Source organism: Engraulis encrasicolus, chromosome 2 (genome assembly GCF_034702125.1).
Source record: "Engraulis encrasicolus isolate BLACKSEA-1 chromosome 2, IST_EnEncr_1.0, whole genome shotgun sequence".
NCBI lineage: Eukaryota > Metazoa > Chordata > Actinopteri > Clupeiformes > Engraulidae > Engraulis > Engraulis encrasicolus.
The window spans coordinates 28,136,516-28,157,195 of NC_085858.1; the positions used below are offsets into that span (position 1 = coordinate 28,136,516).

General features: G+C 44.3%; 1 protein-coding gene across 4 annotated transcripts in view; it reads left to right on the plus strand.

Moving 5' to 3' along the window:
* ints1 (integrator complex subunit 1) overlaps positions 1-20,680 on the plus strand; it is a 54,759-nt gene that overhangs the window by 14,646 nt on the left and 19,433 nt on the right. For all 4 annotated transcript variants that reach the window (XM_063185923.1, XM_063185932.1, XM_063185947.1 and 1 more), the window contains exons 17-33: positions 716-807; positions 1,138-1,198; positions 1,806-2,003; positions 3,008-3,137; positions 3,862-4,041; positions 6,267-6,416; positions 7,381-7,560; positions 9,466-9,570; positions 10,205-10,372; positions 10,688-10,799; positions 11,181-11,342; positions 13,023-13,169; positions 14,462-14,560; positions 15,862-15,986; positions 16,929-17,207; positions 17,649-17,808; positions 19,753-19,884. In XM_063185923.1, coding sequence (XP_063041993.1) covers positions 716-807; positions 1,138-1,198; positions 1,806-2,003; positions 3,008-3,137; positions 3,862-4,041; positions 6,267-6,416; positions 7,381-7,560; positions 9,466-9,570; positions 10,205-10,372; positions 10,688-10,799; positions 11,181-11,342; positions 13,023-13,169; positions 14,462-14,560; positions 15,862-15,986; positions 16,929-17,207; positions 17,649-17,808; positions 19,753-19,884 — 2,480 coding nt within the window. The remainder of the gene's footprint in view (positions 1-715; positions 808-1,137; positions 1,199-1,805; positions 2,004-3,007; positions 3,138-3,861; positions 4,042-6,266; positions 6,417-7,380; positions 7,561-9,465; positions 9,571-10,204; positions 10,373-10,687; positions 10,800-11,180; positions 11,343-13,022; positions 13,170-14,461; positions 14,561-15,861; positions 15,987-16,928; positions 17,208-17,648; positions 17,809-19,752; positions 19,885-20,680) is intronic.

A 20,680-nucleotide genomic window follows, 5' to 3' on the forward strand; every position in this document is an offset into this window, starting at 1 on the left:
ACATCACTGCCCCCTCCGGGCTTCCGTCATCTGCTGGGCCTGACGCAGACTGTGTAGACGCCCTAAAGGCAAGGCAAGGCAAGGCAAGGCAAGTTTATTTATATAGCGCATTTCATACACAGGTGCAACTCAATGTGCTTCACAAAGTTAACAAATGTAAAAGAAAGGAATCAGGGAAGAAAGAAGGAAATAGATTAGAGTCAAAACATTGAGATGAAACACAAGTTAAAAATAATAATAAAATAAAATAAACATTGAAAAAAAAAAAATAATAATAATAAGAATATGTAATTTAAGCTAGGGGAAAGCATCTGAGAACAGCTTTGTCTTGAGTTTGGATTTAAAGCTATCAATAGTGGGTGCACTTTTTACGTCATCTGGAACATCTTAACCCATTACCAAGAGTTACTCACGGAGACAAACAAATGAGTGAACGTTTTAAAGATGACGTAGCAACATCACAAGCTCTCTCAGCAGAAACAGCTGATGGTGACCTGATGGCCTGGTAGTGCTTTATTTTCTTGTCCTGTAAGGAAGGTCTGCCTTGTGAAAGCCTGTGACTCATGCGTTCTTTGCTTTCTTCTTCTTCTTCTTTCTTTCTATCTGTTTTTTTCTCTTCTCTCTCTCTCTCTCTCTCTCTCTCTCTCTCTCTCTCTCTCTCTCTCTCTCTCTCTCTCTCTCTCTCTCTCTCTCTTTTGTGTTTTATATTTCAAAGCTATCAGCCGCCCAATCTGGCCATCTCCACTCTCTACTGGAAAGCCTGGCTGCTGCTGCTGGTGGTGGCTGCGTTCAATCCCCAGAAGATAGGTGAGGAAGAAACACGGCTGAGTCATCACATTGCTTTTACACTACGCATCAGTGCAGCACAGCCTCTGCTGTTGTCTCCGCTCATCTGTCTTCTGTCTTGTGTTCTCTCTCTCTCTCTCTCTCTCTCTCTCTCTCTCTCTCTCTCTCTCTCTCTCTCTCTCTCTCTCTCTCTCTCTCTCTCGTGTTCTCTCACTCGTGCTCTCTCTCTCGTGCTTGCTCTCTCTCTCTCTCTCTCTCTCTCTATCTGCGCTTCACTGCCTGTGTTGAGGGATGTTTTTGTAGCCTGTTATTGCAGTGACGTCTTTCTTGTGTGCTATGCTTTTCCCTCAGGTCTGGCAGCCTGGGATGGCTACCCTAGCCTCAAGATGCTGATGGAAATGGTCATGACCAAGTATGTTGGAGAGCTTCAAAAGTCAAGTAGAGTAGACTTCATAGGGTTTTACAGTTTTTGGTACTTTGATGAAACCATTATCCCAGAGCCTGAGTGGTCTAAACCAATTAATTTGAAATGTATTTTCTTATGTCAGCGTCACATTTCCGGAGACCTTGTTGTTTCAATTTGTTCAATAATACAAAATGATATATAATTGATATATAATAATGATACTAATTTGTATATATACACCAATGGACGCAGCAGAAGTGAGTGTGCTGTGATTTTAGTAAAGCAGAGTAGAGTTCTTTTTTTCTCCAGCAGCCTACACAGTATACGCACCATACCCATCGCAAGACAGGTTTTAACATATTGCACACATTATGTATGTACAAAAAATAGAGGTTGTATTTAGCCACCAAAACCAACTCTCATCTTTGTTGATCACTCACAAGACAACTGTGTCATTCGTTTCATAACTTTTAATGAACCGAACTGCAACACCCCCAATTGGACTACACCCTGCCCCAAAACATTTTCACAAAACAAGTATGTGAGCTGCTAAAGGAAATACATTTATAGCAAATAGTTAACAATCTCCCCCTCCTCTCCCCCCTCTTGCCAGTAACTACTCCTTCCCTCCGTGCACTGTGGCGGACGAGGAAACCAAGAACGAGATGATCAGCCGCGAGCTGCAGGTGTCCACGCGGGAGAAGCAGGACATCCTGGCCTTCGAGAGTCACCTGGCCGCCGCCTCCACCAAGCAGACCATCACGGAGAGCAACAGCCTGCTGCTCTCCCAACTCACCAGCCTCGACCCACAGTCAGTACTTATACTGGATGTCCGTCTGTCCGTCGGTCCGTCTGTCTGTCTGTCTGTCTGTTTGTTTATTTATCTGTGTTTCTGTTTGTGAGAGTGCATGTGTGTGTGAGCAGACCATCACCGACAACAACGGCCTGCTCCTGTCCCAGTTCACCAGCCTTGACCCCGGTGTGTGGGTGTCTGTTGCCCTTCCCCACTAATGCCATCAAACACAACAGCTTGTTAATTGTACAACAATTTATTTGTAACCGAGAGAGCTTTTGGTTCTTTGCGTTAAATGAAAAGCAGCTATTGGGTTTGTAGCTGATTGAAGTTTGAAAAGGAGGAGTCCACACACTTGGATTCCTTTTTAGAGTTTAATTCTGTAGCAGAACTACTACCTTTGAGGACCCTAGAGAATCTGGAAAAGACAAATGAAGAAAAAAAAAATGGTTGAAACATAGTTCCGCCATGGAATAAGAGCGCCTCTTTTTAAACTTAAAGGAGAAGATTTTTAGTTGTTTATTTCAAGAATTCATGCTGCCCATTCACTAATACTTACCACCACCATCAAATTCTAAGTATTTGCTATTGGAAAAATTGCACTTTTCATACATGAAAAGGGGGATCTTCTCCATGGTCCGCCATTTTGAATGTCCAGAAATAGCCATTTTTTACTGCAAAAATGACTGTACTTGGACCATACTAGAAAATATTTGTTTATTACTCACTAAACTTTCATGTAAATATCAAATCTGGCAATAGGCAGCCCAGTTTCAGTGAGCAGCATAGTTGCAGTACCCTTTTTGACCATTTCCTGCACAGTGTCCCTTTTAAGTCAAGAATAGAAACATTCCAGTTGTCTAGATCCTCACCCCACGTGTGTGTGTGTGTGTTGTGTGTGTGTGTGTGTGTGTTTGTGTGTGTGCGTGCGTGCGTGCATGCATGCGTGCGTGCGTGCGTGCGTGCGCGCGTGCGCGTGTGTGTGTGTCTCTCTCTCTCTCTCTCTCTCTCTCTCTCTCTAGGGGTCCCCCTCGCCGGCCGCCTCCCCAGATCTTGGAGCAGGTGAAGACCCTGAACCAGTCCCTGCGTCTGGGACACCTGCTCTGCCGCAGCCGCAACCCCGACTTCCTGCTCAACATCATCCAGAGACAGGTGAGATGGAATGACACGCTGTTGTAGGGCTGGGCAATATGACGATATATATATCGTTATCGTGATATAAAAGTGTATATCATGACCTTTCTCCTATATCGTTTATATCGTGATGGTAATTTTATCAGTTGTACACAATTGAATATCATTTAATTACATATCATGTTGTCACAATACACACTATAAGTTCATGTAACTGTAAAAAGTACAATAAAAAGACCCATTTTAAAGAAACACGGTTTTGCGACAACACAAAATAAAGACAGCAACTGAAAACATACGTAATTGTGACATATCGTGATATATATCGTAATATAAAGTAATCCATATCGTGATATAGGTTTTTTTCCATATCGCCCAGCCCTACGCTGTTGATCATCCTCCACAGGGATGGACAACTTGGATTGATGAGTTTCACAATCTGGGATCAGGGAGGTTGGATCAGAGAAAGTCAGTGATGGGCAATATGGATTCATTAGTTTACTATCCAGTGCCTGCCCAATTCAACCAGGTGATCATTCAACCAGACACCTGTTTGAATTGGTCAGGTAAAAAAAGGTCATTTGGAATATGTGACACTGGACTAAACCAGTGAATCCAATGTTGAATGTCATTCCCCTCGACAAACATCTTTGAATCCCAATGAGTTGATAATAATAGTCATATATAATGTTCAGCTTTCAAAACAAGCCTTAGCCTTATTACATGTCTTCCATGCCCATAGGCCTCTTCCCAGTCGATGCCCTGGCTTGCCGACTTGGTCCAGTCCAGCGAGGGCTCCTTGGACGTGCTGCCCGTGCAGTGCCTGTGTGAATTCCTGCTCCACGACGCAGCTGAAGACGTGACTGCCTTGGATGACGATGACGAGGGAGAGAGCAAGGAGCAGAGGGCCAAGAAAAGACAGGTTGGTGCTTCCCTACAGAATGAGTGGGACGCAGCGGAGCACCGCACTGCAACATCATTTGTACATTTATTTCAGCTCATTCTTGACAGCAGGATAATTTGCAGATACACGCCATCCTGGCAATACAAAGTGTCCCTATGCTCCCTATCTCCTGTAGAGTATAGAACAGATAATTGAATCCAGTTATTATGGCTTTGTTCCAGTTCTAGTCTCTGTCACTGTGCATTTTGCCAGTGTGTAAACATTGACAGGTACCGTAGGATAGGATTTCCTCATGTCATTGGCATGAGTTGCAATGTGCTGTTTTCACGTAGACAGTGGAGATGAATCCACATGTCTACCTTGTGTCCCTGGTGTTGTTCAAATCAACCTTTTTCATGTGTTATCAGACATCATTTGATTCCATGCATTCCAAGCAGGTATAAGAAGCATCCGGTGGTGTAGACATACATTTACACACCATTGTTTTCTTTCAAAGCCAGTAGTCGTTTACACCTGCCTCTCTTCAAAATGGAACTAGTTTGGTATCATTGCAAAAAAAGGCTGATTAAATCCATTGCTTGCATTGTTATTGAACTTGGTAACACTTTATTTTAGGGATACATATATTAGCACTAATACATACAATAAGGCTGTAACGATATTGCATCGAACCGAGGGATCGCGGTACGCAGACCCACGAACCCCTATCGCGAACCTTCCTCGCAGAATTGGGATGCGCCCTTTTAAAGTTGTTACCCCTCAGTCTAGAAAACAGCAGGATGCAGGCAAATGCTTGCATATGCGCTTAATGCTTGTATATGCGCTCAAAGACAATTAGAAATGGGGCGCACATGAGCGAGTAACACTTCCATTCACCCCTCTCTCCTGTAAAATGTTCCGTCCAACCAGCAGCACGTGCATTGGTTGTTATTCATTGCCTGAGCAACCTCCGCGACCGCGAGACAAAAAACTTGGGCAAACGTCGGAAGGTAAAGCACAGAAATGAACAACAGACCAAGAAGGCTTTATCAAACGTGTGAAGATGTTTTTGATTCATGCATGCGCCGATGTTTGTTGAGTGGAGATAGACGTTGAGCGGAGAGAGAGAAAGAATGCGAGAGAGCGAGATGCTCCGCCTGCCCAAATTTGAAAGAGCTTTGAAAGAGCTCTATACACTCAAAAGAGTCTCTGAAGTCGGGCGAACGTTGAGGTCGATGTGGATATTAGGCAGCATTATATCCTCCCCACATTGAAAGCCTGCCTAGCGAAAACATGCTCCATTTCAAAATGTCAAATCACAAAACCAAACAAAAGACAACGTGCGTGTTGCATACTGAGAACATAACTGAGGTTCATTTCGAGTTTTGTTTGTATAAGCGCGTGCGCTGCTGCACGATCAAAACAGTTTCAAAAATATTAAACATCAAAATTAGGCTTAAGTGTTGCATTTCTGTAAGTAACTTAATACAACATGTTTTCTGACAAAATATTACCAGTGTTGTTTTCAGTTAATGTTTGGATATTAATTGGATAATGTTTGACAATGTGAGACAGTTGTTATAGGCTACCTATACTGGAACCCTGACCCTTCTCTCTCCATCTCTGTCTCTCACACATGGTCAGCATCTCAGCATGATATGATCTAAGCCTATTTGTGATAAGCCTATTTTTCCTTGGTGAACTAATATCCCTTATTTCTCTGTGTTGTGCTTTGATGTCAACACCTGGGGAACAGGTTGCAGTGGTAGGCCTATATCTGCAACATCATTTAGTAGACCTAAAAAAAATAATGTAGGCAGGTAAATGCAAAAAGAAAGCATAGGCCTATATATAAATATAGCCCATAATTTATTTTCTTCTTATTTTTTTCCCTTAAAAAAATAATAAAATCGTGGGGCATATCGAACCGTGGGTCATATATCGTGATACAAACCGAATCGTGGGTTGGGTGTATCGTTACAGCCTTAATATACACTGTTAATGCCTGCATAAGTAACTTGTAAGGCATGCACTAAGCAAACGCCTACTATGTCCTTACTAAGGTTAAATTGGTAATAAATCCCTTATTGTGCATGAGCAAGACATTTGCGAATACATGTCTAACAAATGTTTGATTTTGCTTTGTACATGCCTTATAAGTTACTTATACAGGCGTATTGTTTGTATTAGTGCTAATAGATGTATCCCTAAAATAAAGTGTTACCGAACTTAAGTATCCCTTTTCTCTCTCCATGTCTGTCTAGCGTCAACAGAAGCAGCGTCAGCTCCTCTTGCGTCTGCAGGACCTGCTGCTGGGGCCCAAGGCGGACGAGCAGACCACTTGCGAGGTGTTGGACTACTTCCTGCGGCGCCTGGGCTCCCCGCAGGTGGCCTCCAGGGTGCTGGCCATGAAGGTGCGTGACGTCAACCAGCAATGTCACTTTGTTTCGTAGTTTTTTTTTTCTTTGTTTTTGTTAAGCTTTTTGATCTGCCTTTGTGCATGAAATGAAGTAGGATATTAATGCTAGATGTTTTGGCGTCTAGGGGGCTGGCCACGAAGGTGCGTCAACCAGCAGTCACTTTGTTTTTTATATATTTAGTCTTTTTTTATTAAGCTTATTGAGCTGGCTTTGGGCATGAAATGAACTAGTAGGCTATTAATACTAGATGATTTGGCGACTAGGGGGCTGGCCATGAAGGTGTGTCAACCAGCAATGTCACTTTGTTTGTTTTTGTTAAGCTTTATTGAGCTGGCTTTGTGCCTGAAATGAACTAGGCTATTCATACTAGATGATTTGGCGACTAGGGGGCTGGCTATGACGGTGTGTCAACGAAGGGCGTCAGGAGGCCCTCCCAGCGTGCATTGCACTCCTGTCTGTTTTTGCATATTGAGCAAGCTTTGTGTATGAAATTAACTAAGCTGTAATGCCAGATGATTTGGCTTCCACAGTGCAGGGTATTCATGCGGGTCACCTGTGGGTCATTTCGTGTGCTCCCAGAATCCACCAGGGTGCTGGCCATTCAGCTGGGTCCACCTTAACCATCAGAGGGGACGCCTGGCCGTTTTTGAGCTGCATTAGCTAGATGATACATTTGTCATCACTTTTTTTGTACTATGCTGACAGTATTCTACAAACATTATCTGTACTAGACAGTGAACTGTTGTATACATTTGTACAGTCACAATAAGTCAAGTCGAGCCAAGTCACATTTATTTTTATAGCCCATGTCATACACAGAAGGGCAACCCAATGTGCTTCACAAATGATGACAACAAAAGAAACAATGCAAATGTGTGTGAACAAAAGTTAAAACAACATGGCAATAAACAGCATCACACTGCATTTTGACCAATGACGTGTGCCTGTGCTGGTCCAGGGTTTGTCTCTGGTGCTGACAGAGGGCGGGCTCAAGGATGGCGAGGAGCGAGACCAGCCAATGGAAGAGGACTCCAGCGATGCCGAGTTGTTGCCCGGTTACCAGTGGCTGCTGCAGGACCTGCCCAAACTGCCGCTCTTCGACAGCGTCAGGGGCATGACCGCCAGCGCACTGAGACAGGTGGGTGAGGACCAGGGCTTGACATTAACTTTTTTACCCACCGGCCTCTGTGGCTAGTGGTTTTCCCAAGTCACTAGCCATTCAGGTATTCCACTAGCCACCGATTTTATATCATTTTGTTTTCTTTATCATGATAGCATACGTCTAACCTCAGAAGATGAGGTGCTAAAGCAAGATGAGTGTATAGCTTTCTACATAGAAGTATATCAAGCAAATAGAAAATTAGTTACTGAGCTTTTACTTGAACTTAAATGCAAACAATTGATACAGAAGGGGCAAACAATAGAATACACAGTAGGCTATGAAGGTATGTCATACCAAGGAATAAGCTGCCAGACAAATTGGCATAGTGACACTGAAAGTATTACTAGCCGCAGCCAAGTTTTACCAGCATTTGGCCGGTTGGCTGGTGCTAATGTCAAGCCCTGGTGAGGACCCAGAGACTGATGGTATTCAGGAGTGTGCAAGAAATGCTTCACAGAAAAAAAATGTGCAAAAGTGTGGGATGTTTTCAGACTCATTACAGTCAATCTCACGCTAGTTTTACACTTCAGCAAGGGGGCTAGTTAAAATCCTCTTCCAAAAAGTAGTTTGCTAGACAGGGTCTAGGCACACTAAATATAGTGTTTTACTCTAAACCCTTGAAAGATGGTCCTCACAGATGTCTGTAGATAGGATACCAATGACATTGACAGACCGCTCCCACCCCCTAAAGACACCTGCCAACACCCTTGATTACTCTAGACATCAACATGCCAAAGACTGTGTCACAGTTGCATCCTTACTGACAGATAGCGAGGTGTAATATCAGGTGACTCTTATCAGTTGCAGTGCCATTGGCAGGTTCTTACCAGCATGTGAATTAGGGATGTAAACGATTAATCGATTAATCGACTTAAATCGATCAATGTGTTAATCGATTAAAAAACATTAATCGCAATTAATCGACAATTCAACTGACAAGAGACCCAGGTGAAATGGGCATGTGAAGAGTGTGTGTGAAGAGGGGTGTGAATATTGGGAATATTTAAATCACATTTGGATTAAAGAATTGAAATAAAATTAATTTAAATGTGGTATTTTTTCTACATTTTTAATTAAAAGTTTTAGATTTAGTAGGTTTTTTTCGAGAAACATTGAGATTTCGGGGGGAAAACGCAGCTTATCAATTAATTGTAAGTCGATTGATAAGGCTATCAACAATGATTAATAAATTAATCGATAATTTGCATCCCTAATGTGAATGCAGACATGGCCACCACGTGCACTTCTCAGTAGAGGGCTGGCATTTTGAACACAGCGATAGACATGAATTCTATTCCTTCTTTTTTTAAGCCTCTCTGTTTCATGCCTTTTATTGGATAGGATGGTGTGAAATGACGCGGTGATATGAAGCGAGTGGGAGAAAGAGATGGGGGAGGAGCAGGAAATGCTCTCAGACCGGAATCGAACCCTGGTCCGCGCAACAGTCAATGTCCCAACCATTTGAGTCACGGCTGTTGCCATGAATTCTATTCTATACTGCAACGTTATGAAAAGTGACATTTGTTAAGTAGCGATAATCTGCACTCTAGAGTGGGAGTATTATAGTGGTTTATTGTGTAAGTGTTTCGGCCTGAGCCGTCCTTAACCTCTTTACCGATACGATTCGTTTATTGAGGATGCTCTTTTTTTTCTTTTTTTTTTAAAGATATTTTTATGGGCTTTTTGGGCCTTTATTTTGGATAGGACAGTGAAGGTGCGACAGGAAGTGAGTGTGGAGAGAGATGGGGTAGGGTTGGGAAATGACTCCGTCCGGACTCAAACCGGGGCCCCCATGGGCATGCAAGCCCAAGTCTGGGGGGCTTAGCGCGCTGCGCCACAGCGCCCCCTCAAGGATGCTCTTTTTTTATCCTCCCTACAAAGGCTATCCACATGGAGACGGACCCCCAGACCATCAGTGCCTACCTGATCTACCTGTCCCAGTACGCCCCTGTGGAGGAGCAGGGGGCACACAACGACCTGGCCCTGGTGAGTTCACTTCACACATGGCTGCTTTAAGAAAAGACAAAATGGCTATTTTTATCTTGATGATTTTGGTTGTTTTGGTTTGTTTTTCGTGCGTTCTCTCTGGGCCTCTACCTACCTGGTCATTATGCTCATCCTGTCCTATATCACGTGATTATTTTATAATTTTCGGCTTCAGAAACTGTAATGCTCTTGGGCAAAATTGTGTTAATATAGACCAGCACAAGACATGGTAGCACAAACTACAGGTATCAGTGCCAGTGTAACGGAGGCTAACTAGCACAGAGTTGGCGTGGTAAACCTGCCTCCGATAGCCTCATACAGTCTCGTGCCGTTGGGCCGAGAGACTAGTCTCTTGGCCCAGCGGTATCGTACTGTGTCTCCCATTGCTGGACCGTTGTAGTTGATGAGATCGCACGTTCGATCCCCGAGGGGGGTGAACAGGTGCAAGATGAGCTCCGTCACACCAGATACACATGATCATGTCACACCAAAAGTTTTTTTTACTGACTCTTTGCCTTTTGCAATCCCCCTCTTTCTGTTCCCTTCCTAATGCTCCCTCTTCCCCCTCCCACCTGTCTTTTCCATCTTTTCTATCCCCTCTTCTGTCCCTCTGTATGCCTCACCCCTCTCCCAGGATGTGGCCAGGCTGATTGTGGAGCGCTCCACCATCATGAACTGCCTGTTCGCCAAGCACTCGTGCCGGCCCGAGTCCGACGCCGTCCTCACCGCCCTCATCACCATCTTCTCAAACTACACCCGCAGGATGAGGAAGACCAAGGAGGGGGAGGACCTCTACAGCTGGGTGAGGAACAAGACGCATCATATACAGGGAAATAGGAAAACGGATTGCAACACATTTACATTGCAAAATACAAGTATATTATCAGAATAGAGACTAGGTCTCAATTTTACTGTGTTCATCAGGCTACTTTGGACCGCACGGAAATCTGTTCCATATAGGGAAATAAAGATAAAAAGATTAAAGAGTAAGAGTTAAAAGATCAGTCCATAAAATGTCCATGCACAAGATGTGGGTTTGATAAATATGAACTGAATCTTCACATTGCGCTAACTCTTCATGTCTGAATTTCCGTGTTTGTTTGATTTTCGTCACCAGTCTGAATCCCAGGATCAGGTGTTCCTTAGGTGGACCACTGGAGAGACGGCCACCATGCACATCCTGGTGGTCCATGCCATGGTCATACTGCTCACGCTAGGGCCGCCTAAAGGTATATACCACGGTGTCTTAAAACATTCTTGCTTTTTTCCATGTCATGTTGGTCAAAAGAGTCTACTTATAAGTAGGGATGTACCGAATCCAAGATTTGGTTTCAGATTTGGATGGATTAGGCCTTGTTGAAGGAGTTCGGTTTCGGTGATCGGAGTAGGATATGGTATTCGCTTTCGGATTCGGCCAAATCGTAAGCAGTGGATTTGGTTTCAACAGAACCTTAAAAATCAGGATTCGGCACATCCCCAGTTGTAAGCAACTGGTCTTCTTTCAGGCTCCAAAATATCAATTTTGACTGACTGTGACACTGAATGTGTAAAATCTGATCATCCTGGATACTTGTTGCTACTGTAGTCTAAACAATTGTTTTGGTAACTAGTCGGCGAAAGTGATTTCTTCAACCTTTTGGACATCTGGTTCCCGGACAAGAAGCCCCTCCCCACCGCTTTCCTGGTAGACACCTCAGAGGAAGCCCTCCTGTTACCCGATTGGCTGAAGCTACGGATGATCCGTTCTGAAGTGGCCCGATTGGTTGATGCAGGTATATGATTTTTTTAAAAATATATATATATATATATATATATATATATATATATTTAGGGGCTTTTATGCCTTTTTAGGACAGTCTGAGATGGTGACAGGAAGCGAGTGGGACAGAGAGACGGGGTGGGATCGGGAAATAACCCCGGCTGGACTCGAACCGTGGTCCCGGTGGGCATGCAAGCCCAAATGTTGGGGGCTTAGCGCGCTGCGCCACAGCGCCCCCACACAGGTACAGCTCCAGGCCTTTTTATTAGAATACCATGAAAAAGTTGATTTATTTCCATAATTCCATCAATAATGTTAAACTGTCATGGATTGTAGATTCATGGCCCAGTTTTTTAACTATTCCAATCATTAAATTGTTTATGTTTACACATTTTGGTCTTCCAGCTCAAAAAAAACATGAATTGGGGAATTCGCATCATTAGAATATTGTAATAAAATCACAATTTTCTTCATCAAAATTTGTTTCACATCAGTGCACATCAAATCAGTTAAACTTTGGTACTTTCTTCACAGCATGCAATGTTCAATACTTGGTTAGGACTCTCTCTGTCTTAATATTATTAATAATAACGGCCATGATGCGTTTAACATTGAAGTCAATGGCAGAAACAGTGCATGGGAGTAATGGAAGGCCAGATATCCTTTATGCTTTGCCGTCAGTTGTTTTTGTATAGCTGACCTGGTGTCCCACACTTCACTCTTCAATATACCCTGTAGATTTCCATGCCACGTTTTGGCGCTAACTCACCAGTTTAATTCTAAATAACCAGAAATGAAACCCCATTGAAAATGAATGGGGTTTTATTTCTGTTGATTTAGAATTAAACTGGTGAGTTAACACCAAAACGTGGCATGGAAATCTACAGGGTATATTGAAGAGTGAAGTGTGGGGCACCAGGTCAACAAACAAGAACAGCTGACAGCAAAGCATCAAGGATATCTGGGCTTCCATAACTCCCATGCACTGTTTTTACCATTGACTTCAATGTTAATCGCATCATGGCCATTATGAAGACAGAGAATGTCCTAACCAAGTATTGACCATTACATGTTATGTAGGAAGTACCAAATTTCAACTGATTTAATGTGACCCAAATTTTGATGAAGAAAAATTTGATTTTATAACAATATTCTAATAATGCGAATTCCCCAATTCATGGGTTTTTTGAGCTGGAAGTCCAACGTATATAAAAAAAAAAAAAATAATGATTGGAATAGTTAAAAAACTGGGCCATGAATCTACAATCCATGACAGTTTAACATTATTGATGGAATTATGGAAATAAATCAACTTTTTCATGGTATTCTAATAAAAAGGCCTGGAGCTGTATATGAATTTGACAAAAAATATGCCACTTCATGTCTGTACCGAAAGGCAGTACAGTTGCCCCGCCGGGACTCAAACCTTGACGTTCTGGGGTACCAAACTGGGCCTCTAACTGCTACATCAAAGAGCCAGGCTTGTTAATCTTTGTACTGTCCCAACTGTAATGTATGCAATGTAACTGTACTGTGTAATTGTAATGTCCAAGTGTCTTATAAGGCCCAGCAGCTAATCCAGTCTTATGTGCGTGTAAATGTCTGGCTGTATGTCATTGTTTAAGTATTTAAGTCAATATTGCACTAATATAAATATCGGAATAATATCGGTGGTCATTGTGTCTCTCCGTAGCACTTCAGGACCTTGAGCCCCAGCAGCTGCTGCTGTTTGTGCAGTCGTTTGGCATCCCCGTGTCCAGCATGAGCAAGCTCCTGCAGTACCTGGACCAGGCCGTCTCCCACGACCCACAGACGCTCGAGCAGAACATCATGGACAAGAGTGAGTCACTGACTTCACAATTACATTGTTGTCAAAACAAAGAGGCCTGTAACCAGTGGATGCTGTTGTGGAGTCAGTGTGCTAAGACACCACAACTGGGCTTGCATTGCTCTTTGCTATCATACTACTACACCACTATGACAGTACACATAATATAGTATAACTTTGTCATTGCCGTTCTGATAACAGAACATTTATTAGAGGGTCCTTTTTTAAATACACAGGAAATTGTATTTTATGACCGTTCTATTGTTGTATGCGGCCAGGCATGTGTCTGACCTTTAAGAGTCAAAATTCTTACTGTTTGTCAGATGACATGACGATCGGCCCCAGTTGACATTTTTTCCATGTAACCGGCCATACCTTTTGAAATCCTAGTTTTATGGCTATGGGCTATTTTCTGGGAGACTCCAAAAGGGGTAAAACCACAAGCCTTTGCGTGCACAAAACCCAAATGCACAATAAAGACAAAAAGAAAGCAAATATGCCAAGGAGCGGCACCTTGTGATGTGCTTGGGATGCGTGCATGCTGCCGTATTTGTGTATCTATCAAAAATGTGCTATAGGCCTTGTGTACACACATGACTCCTCTTTCTACTTCTGGAGGGACCGTGTGCATTATTGCTGTGGTTCCCCAAGCTGTGGTCCGGGACCCCTGGGGGGGTCACTGAGGTGCTGCTTAGCAAGTACCACATGTAGCACAAATATACATGTCTATGATAGCACAGCAAAAAACAACAATATTTTGTCCCAGCAAAAAAAAAAGTTTGAGAACCACTGACACATAAAGACTATGTTTGAAGTGCCTCAGTGGTTAAGTTAGTCAGGCCTCTCTTTGATTTGTGACTTGGAGTGGAGCTTAGCGCTTGTCTCTCCAAGTGGACTTTTTGTTTTCCTGCTGTCTGTGTTGTCCTGCTGTGGTCTATTGGGCAAGAGCAGCAGTGGTGTTCCCTGTGGTGTTCTTGCATTTGAATAACTTCTCTTTCTTCTCCCTCTGCACTCTTCTTCTTCTTCACTTGTCTGTCTGTCTGTCTGTCGATCTATCTACCTATCTCTTCTTGTTTCTATCTCTCTGTATCTATCTATCTCTATCTATCTATCTATCTGTCTATCTATCTATCTATCTATCTATCTATCTATCTATCTGTCTATCTGTCTGTTTCTTTAATACTCCCTCTCAATGTCTCTCTCTTTCCATCTCTTATTACATTTTTGCATCGCTCTACCCTTTTCTGTGTTGTCTCATTCTCTCTCCCTCTTTCTCTTTCCCCCACTCCCCTCGCTCTCTCCAGACTACATGGCCCATCTGGTTGAGGTGCAGCATGAGCGTGGTGCCACAGGGGGGCACACTTTCCACTCCTTGCTCAGCGCAGCTCTCCCGCCACGCTCCGGTAAGAACAACATAATGCCATCCCCCACCACACACACTGTTCAGGCCCGATGTGTCATTTTCAGCCCTAATTATCGTCATAAGTAGCCAAGTTTAAAATAATAAGCATCACTAGCTTAGAATAGCCGTGAGTTTGTCAGTTGAAGATGTTCCCCTCAAGTGTGAAAACAATAAACTACCTGATTTCTTAAATTCATGTCAACACCAAAAAAAAAACAATTTATTCCAATAATCTCTTTATCGAGAATAACCACATTATCTGTCTACCTTTAATCATGCTCGTTGAGCCCGTTTATATGCGCATCAATAAACCGTTTATGATCAGGTTTTTGGAGTTACCGGTTTTTTCGAGCGCTCATGTAAACTGAATAAACAGTTTTCATAACCGGTTTATTGCCGTTATCGGTTTATGAGAAATCCGATTCGCACAGGTAGGTTTTTGGCTAATAAACTGATTTCTCGTGTCATGTAACCAGCATAATCGGGTTATTGTCAGGTTATTGACATTCTAGAAGGATAAGTAGCCAATCACAAGCCTTAAACTCTAGCTTCGTGTCACACACTTTAGTGAGAACACAGCCAATCGACGAACTGCATGTAAACAGCAATAAACCGTTTACTCCAATAACCTGTTTATTCCAATAACCTGATTATTGCGGCCATATAAACGGGCTCATAGTCACTGCTTGTGTTGGCACAGGAGCTAGTACAGAAAAACAATGCTAAACAAAGTAAATGAAAGATGAATCACCGCACACTGGTATCTTTGCTGGTAGTTTATTTGGTGAACAACGCGTTTCGCTATTGCTTCATCAGGTTCAGAGTGAACCTGATGAAGCAGTAGCGAAACGCGTTGTTCACCAAATAAAGTACCAGCAAAGATACGAGTGTGCGGTGATTCATCTTTCATTTACTTGGATCCCTCTTACTGCACATCACCAGCACCTGGACAGTAGTTGTGGACTGGGACGTTACTTTGAACAATGCTAAACAATTCTAAACGTTCACCAGTTGTCTCAGCTACTTAGTTTTGGTTAGTCTTTGACTTGTGTTTTTTTATTTACAAGGGAATGTATGTAGTGTGATGTAATTGTAATGCAAGGTACACTAAATGTCCCACTACCATTCACTGAGCGCCTGAGAGCACCTAAGTGCTTTATTTTACACACGTTTGGACAGGCCAAGTAATTAGGACACCTGATTCTAATCATTTTGGATGGCTGAGCCAATACGTTTGGTAATGTAGCGCATGACAGATGGTCCAAACCCTTAATGCATGTCAACATGGTTCCCTGTCTTCAGACACTGCAGAGGTGAGCAAGGCCAAGGTGACTGTGGAGACGGCACACGGCTCGCTGAAGATGCGCACGGCCACTCAGCTGCCGGTCATCAGCCCTGACGATGACCTCACTGCCATCCTGCTGCAGGTAGGCCCCATAGGGTGAGGGGCAAAACATACCAAAGCCGAACGGAACGGTCGCGAGACGAACGCGGTCTTTCTGCTTAGTTTTGGCCGGTGTGTTTTTCTCTGCCTTTCACACTGACGGCGTTGGTGTGTGCGGCCAGTCCTGTTCAAAAAAGCCCCACAGCCAAAGCTAGCGTGCTACTTTGCCATTCATTTGAATGAGACACCGCCGGTCGCCGGCGTGAAAAATACGCTCGAGTTCTATTTTCCAAATGCAGCACGGCGCGGAGCCGGCTCCGCCGGTAAGAAACGCGGCCGTTCCGCGACGCTTTACCGCTCTGGTGTGTAAGACCCCTGATTCGCAGGGCATCGGGGGGACCAGGACCTTTTTTTTTTACACATTACATTACATTGCATTACACTTTTATCCAAAGCGACCCTGCAGTTATTTTTTTAAGGACAGGGTATTGGTTACAATCCCAGGAGCAGTGTGGGGTTAGGTGCCTTTCTCAAGGGCACCTTAGCCATGGAGTGAGGGAGGGAGTGGAAGGGTGGGAATCAAACCTGCAATCATGGCTGTGTACAAATTATGATACTGTAAATAGTTTTGAATGCCCCATGCGCTGCCATTTTTTTTATCAAAAATGTAAAAAACTGTTTGCTTTGGAATGCTGCGGCTAAACCCAGAATTGATCCATATACCACACATACTGGCTTGACATGTCCTTTATAATATTCATTTTTTTTATTTTACACCACACATTAACCTCACCCTTTAACCTCAGAGGTGAAACATTCTTCCTCATTGGGCTGCTGGGGGCTGGGGGGGTCACTTTTACCTCTTATTGCACTTTACTTGAAAACCTGCTGCTACTAAGTATTGTACCCCAAACACAATTTTGTTTCCTTTTTGACAATGACAATAAATTCTTCAATCTTGAATCTTGAATCTTGTCCCCCACAGCTTTTCCCGCTGAAGGTGGACCCGCGCTGGCCTCCTCCCGCCCCACGGCCCCTCTCCCTGGCCCTGCAGCAGGCGCTGGCCCAGGAGCTGGTGCGGGCCAGGAAGGCTCTAGTGGCCGGTCCTCCTCCTCAGCAGCAGCAAGGGGGGGGTGTAGCGGTGCGCTTGCTCCAGGCCCTGGCGGCGCTGCTCAACACGGCCCACGCCGGAGCCCTGGTGCTGGCCATGCACCGCAGCCACAACCTCTCCTGCCCGCTGCTGCGCCAGCTGCACCTCTACCAGGTACTGCACTTGTTGTTCTGATATTTCCTGTGCACTTTGTATTTGCTTGTGATGTTGGCTTGATTATGTCCTCTTTTGAAAGTCCACAAATGCAATGTAATGTAATGCAATGTAATGTACAGTCAATAACTTCTCCAGGCTTAAAAAAATACATTTTTCAATTTCTGTCACAAGGATCCCACAGTAGCGGAAATACTGTAAATGTCATGGAAATTGAAAATGTTATTTTTTTATGCCTGGAGGAAGTCATTGAATTTTTGTAAATTCAGTGAAAGTTTTGTAAGCTTTGGAATTTTACTGTTGATTTAACGTAACTATAGCCTTGCGTTTGCCTCGGGGCTTGTTGGGGCCCATCCTGTGTCTCCATTCATTCATCCATCCTCTTCCATACAGCCCAAGCTGTATTTAGTGCTGATGGTGTTGCTGTGATTCCCTCTGCAGAGGCTGGTGTCGCAGGACGTGCCCTTCTCCTCGCTCTTCTTCAACGCGGTGGTGCAGATGCACCGCTGGCTGGAGAACCCCGCCGTGGAGCCAGGACCCCTGCAGACCCTCCTCAAGTCACTGGCGGCACAGTCCTCCCACAAGCACGCCCTCTCCGACGGTAAGAGACCCCTGTGGCCTGTGGCTGATATGGGGCACCTAAGTCACACCCTTCTACTTCCGATCCGTGGGGCTGGAGCTCTCAAAATTTTGAATGGGAGTTAATGGAGCGAGTCAAGCTAAATCCTCATCCCGTTTGCCATGTGCTCCGGATTTCACATATGATGACAGTGAATTTGAAAGGTTTGGATTTGCGTCGTAAGACCACTCATTTTCGACACGCAAGAAACGTTATTTTAGCTTTTGTGCAAAACTGTGTTAGAGACTACACGTGCGCCTTGCATATCTGACGTGAACCGAGGCACAGCCAACCCTACCGCTGCACCGCGGCTTAAGTGGCTGCACGTCGGACATGTGACGTCTGTTGTGTAGTCCAAATAATTACATATTTTTGCACACGCACAACTCAAAAATCGCTTGCCAAGTGAAGTCAACAAGCACACCATTGGTTGTTATTAATGCTGAGGCACAGCATATTTGTGATCGACAGGGAAATGCGAGGTGGATCGGAAAATAGCTTTGATCAGTCCATTACAGCCCAGTCAAAAGTTTTGGCGTTCCCAGCCCCACGAGCCGCCCGGAAGGGGTGGAGACTTAGGTGCCCCATGGTCCTCCACAACTTCACCTCCCAGGAAGGTTGTTTTGTCTCTGTGTGTTCATTGGCTGAATTCGAAACGGGAGGCAGTGACTCGATGACTCTCCTCCTACATAAACAGATCACTGATCAGATAGGTGAAGTTAGCTGATGAGTCAGCCGTTACGAACGGCACTAACGAGTGCGTTGCCTTGCGCATTTGATGTTACGGCGATTCTATGGCGGGAGTTACGTTCATCACGTTAGCGCTTAGCTTACGCATGCTATTTGAAAGGTGAATGATCGGCAGGCGGCGGAATCGTAAAATAGGCTATAAATAGATCTAGCGACAGCATATTTAGATACTACAATATTGATTTATCCATTCGATTTTCAATATCTACATACATAAGTGTCAGAATAAAGAGTATGATAAGGTAGTAGCTTGGGTAGTAGCCATGTTTGTTTTTCAGGTTTCCGGTTGAGAGGGAGGTGGCGCACAGCATGTTGGGTACCAAGGCAGCGAAGTCAGCATCTGATGTATCCTCGAAATATCCTTGTTACGCCCACAAATGCAGTCAACTGCCGAGAGAGGAAATAAAGCAATTTTTCGTTTCGATCCACACTTCATGACTCGATGTCCAGTTAGCTCACTGGAAGGACAGCTGCCTTCCCTGTTTCGAATTGGGCCCATCGTCAATTTTCAGTGCTTTTTTAGTTTGAGGTTGCCATGTATTTAGGCTGGCCAGAGTAGTGCCAGTGCCGGCTTCCGCAACAAATTGGGAACCAAACTAACTAACTTACTTACTGGTGAACAAACTTCGTTGTTTATTTTACCACTACTGACCTAGATGCTGACGTCTTTTTTTAACCTAAGCAAACAGTGACTTGGTGTTCCTTCGTTTGCATCATGAACCAACTTTCCGGTTCCACAACACTCTAATTTTCAGCATGAGTCAGTTCATGGGCATCAGTCGGTTTAAGGTTAGGTTTTGGGAACAGGCGATATTGTGTGTTGGCCTTTTAACCCATTGACGCCTAAGGCACCTGCAAAAAAGGGTGCTGAATGCCTGAGCCCTTTTTAAGAAAAGCGGCCCTCAGCCTATAAAAACCTAAATATCTCAGCTTCTGATGCACATAAAAATATGCACCAAGTTGCATTTAAACGCAAAGACCCTTATCTTTCATTAGAATGTGTTAATTCATCTAAAAAAAACAGAGATTTTTAATAAAGTTGTCTCAAATCTCATGACCCTGAATGTTGCGTAATGCAGCTCCAGGCGCCAGGGTCAATGTTGCGCAACGCAACATCAGGCATCAATGGGTTAACTGTGTAAATGTGTCCCCCTTGCCTCCCGGTGTCTTCTGCAGTGCGTGCCGGGTTCCTGCACCTGGCGGATGTGTTGTCCCTTCGGCGGGACTCGGAGGTGGCCGTGAAGACCCTCATCGCCAGCCTCAGGGCCGGGGAGAGGTGCAACGCAGAGCCAGAGCTCATCAGGAAAGGTGGGGCACCAAGCGGACTTCTCCATGCTCTTTTCATGTGCTATACATATTCTATCAGCCTGTTTGTCTGTCTATATCTCTGTCTTTCTGGCCATATCCTGTCTTCATCCCTCCCTCCCTAATTCATTCCATCCTCATCCTCCACTTTTTGACCTCGTCTTTCGCCCTCCTCCTCCTCCTTTCTTCTTTTCTCCTCCTCCTCTTGTTTCACCTTTATTCTTGTATTCAGCTTCTTTCCTCGCTTCATATTCCTCTTCCTCTTCATATGCATCCTCTTCATATTCCTTTTCCTCCTCCTCCGCCTTACACATTCATCTTAATGTTCCTCGTCCTCTCTTCAGTCCCTTCTCTCCTCCTCCTCCTGCTCACATCTTCATATTCATCTTCCTCTCATCATCTTCAATTTCCTCCTCCTTCTCTCATCTCCCACCCCCATCCACTCATTTCTCCTCCTCATCCACCTCATCCTCCTTATAGCGATCACTCGTCTCAGCTCAGCTCAGCTCATATCATCTCATCTCATCTCTCTGAGGCTTGTAGCAGCAGGGGATCTGATCCCTCTGTGCTGTAGAACTCCCAGTTTGGCAGGGAGCATGTCTGCGCTCACACTAGACTTTGGGGAACTGCCCCACAGAACTCTCTCTCTCTCTCTCTCTCTCTCTCTCTCTCTCTCTCTCTCTCTCTCTCTCTCTCTCTCTCTCTCTCTCTCTCTCTCTTCCTCTGTCTGCCTTAAGCCTGGCTCAAACTACATGACTATCGGCCCGATTCTCAGCTGAAACCCCCCCTTACGATAATC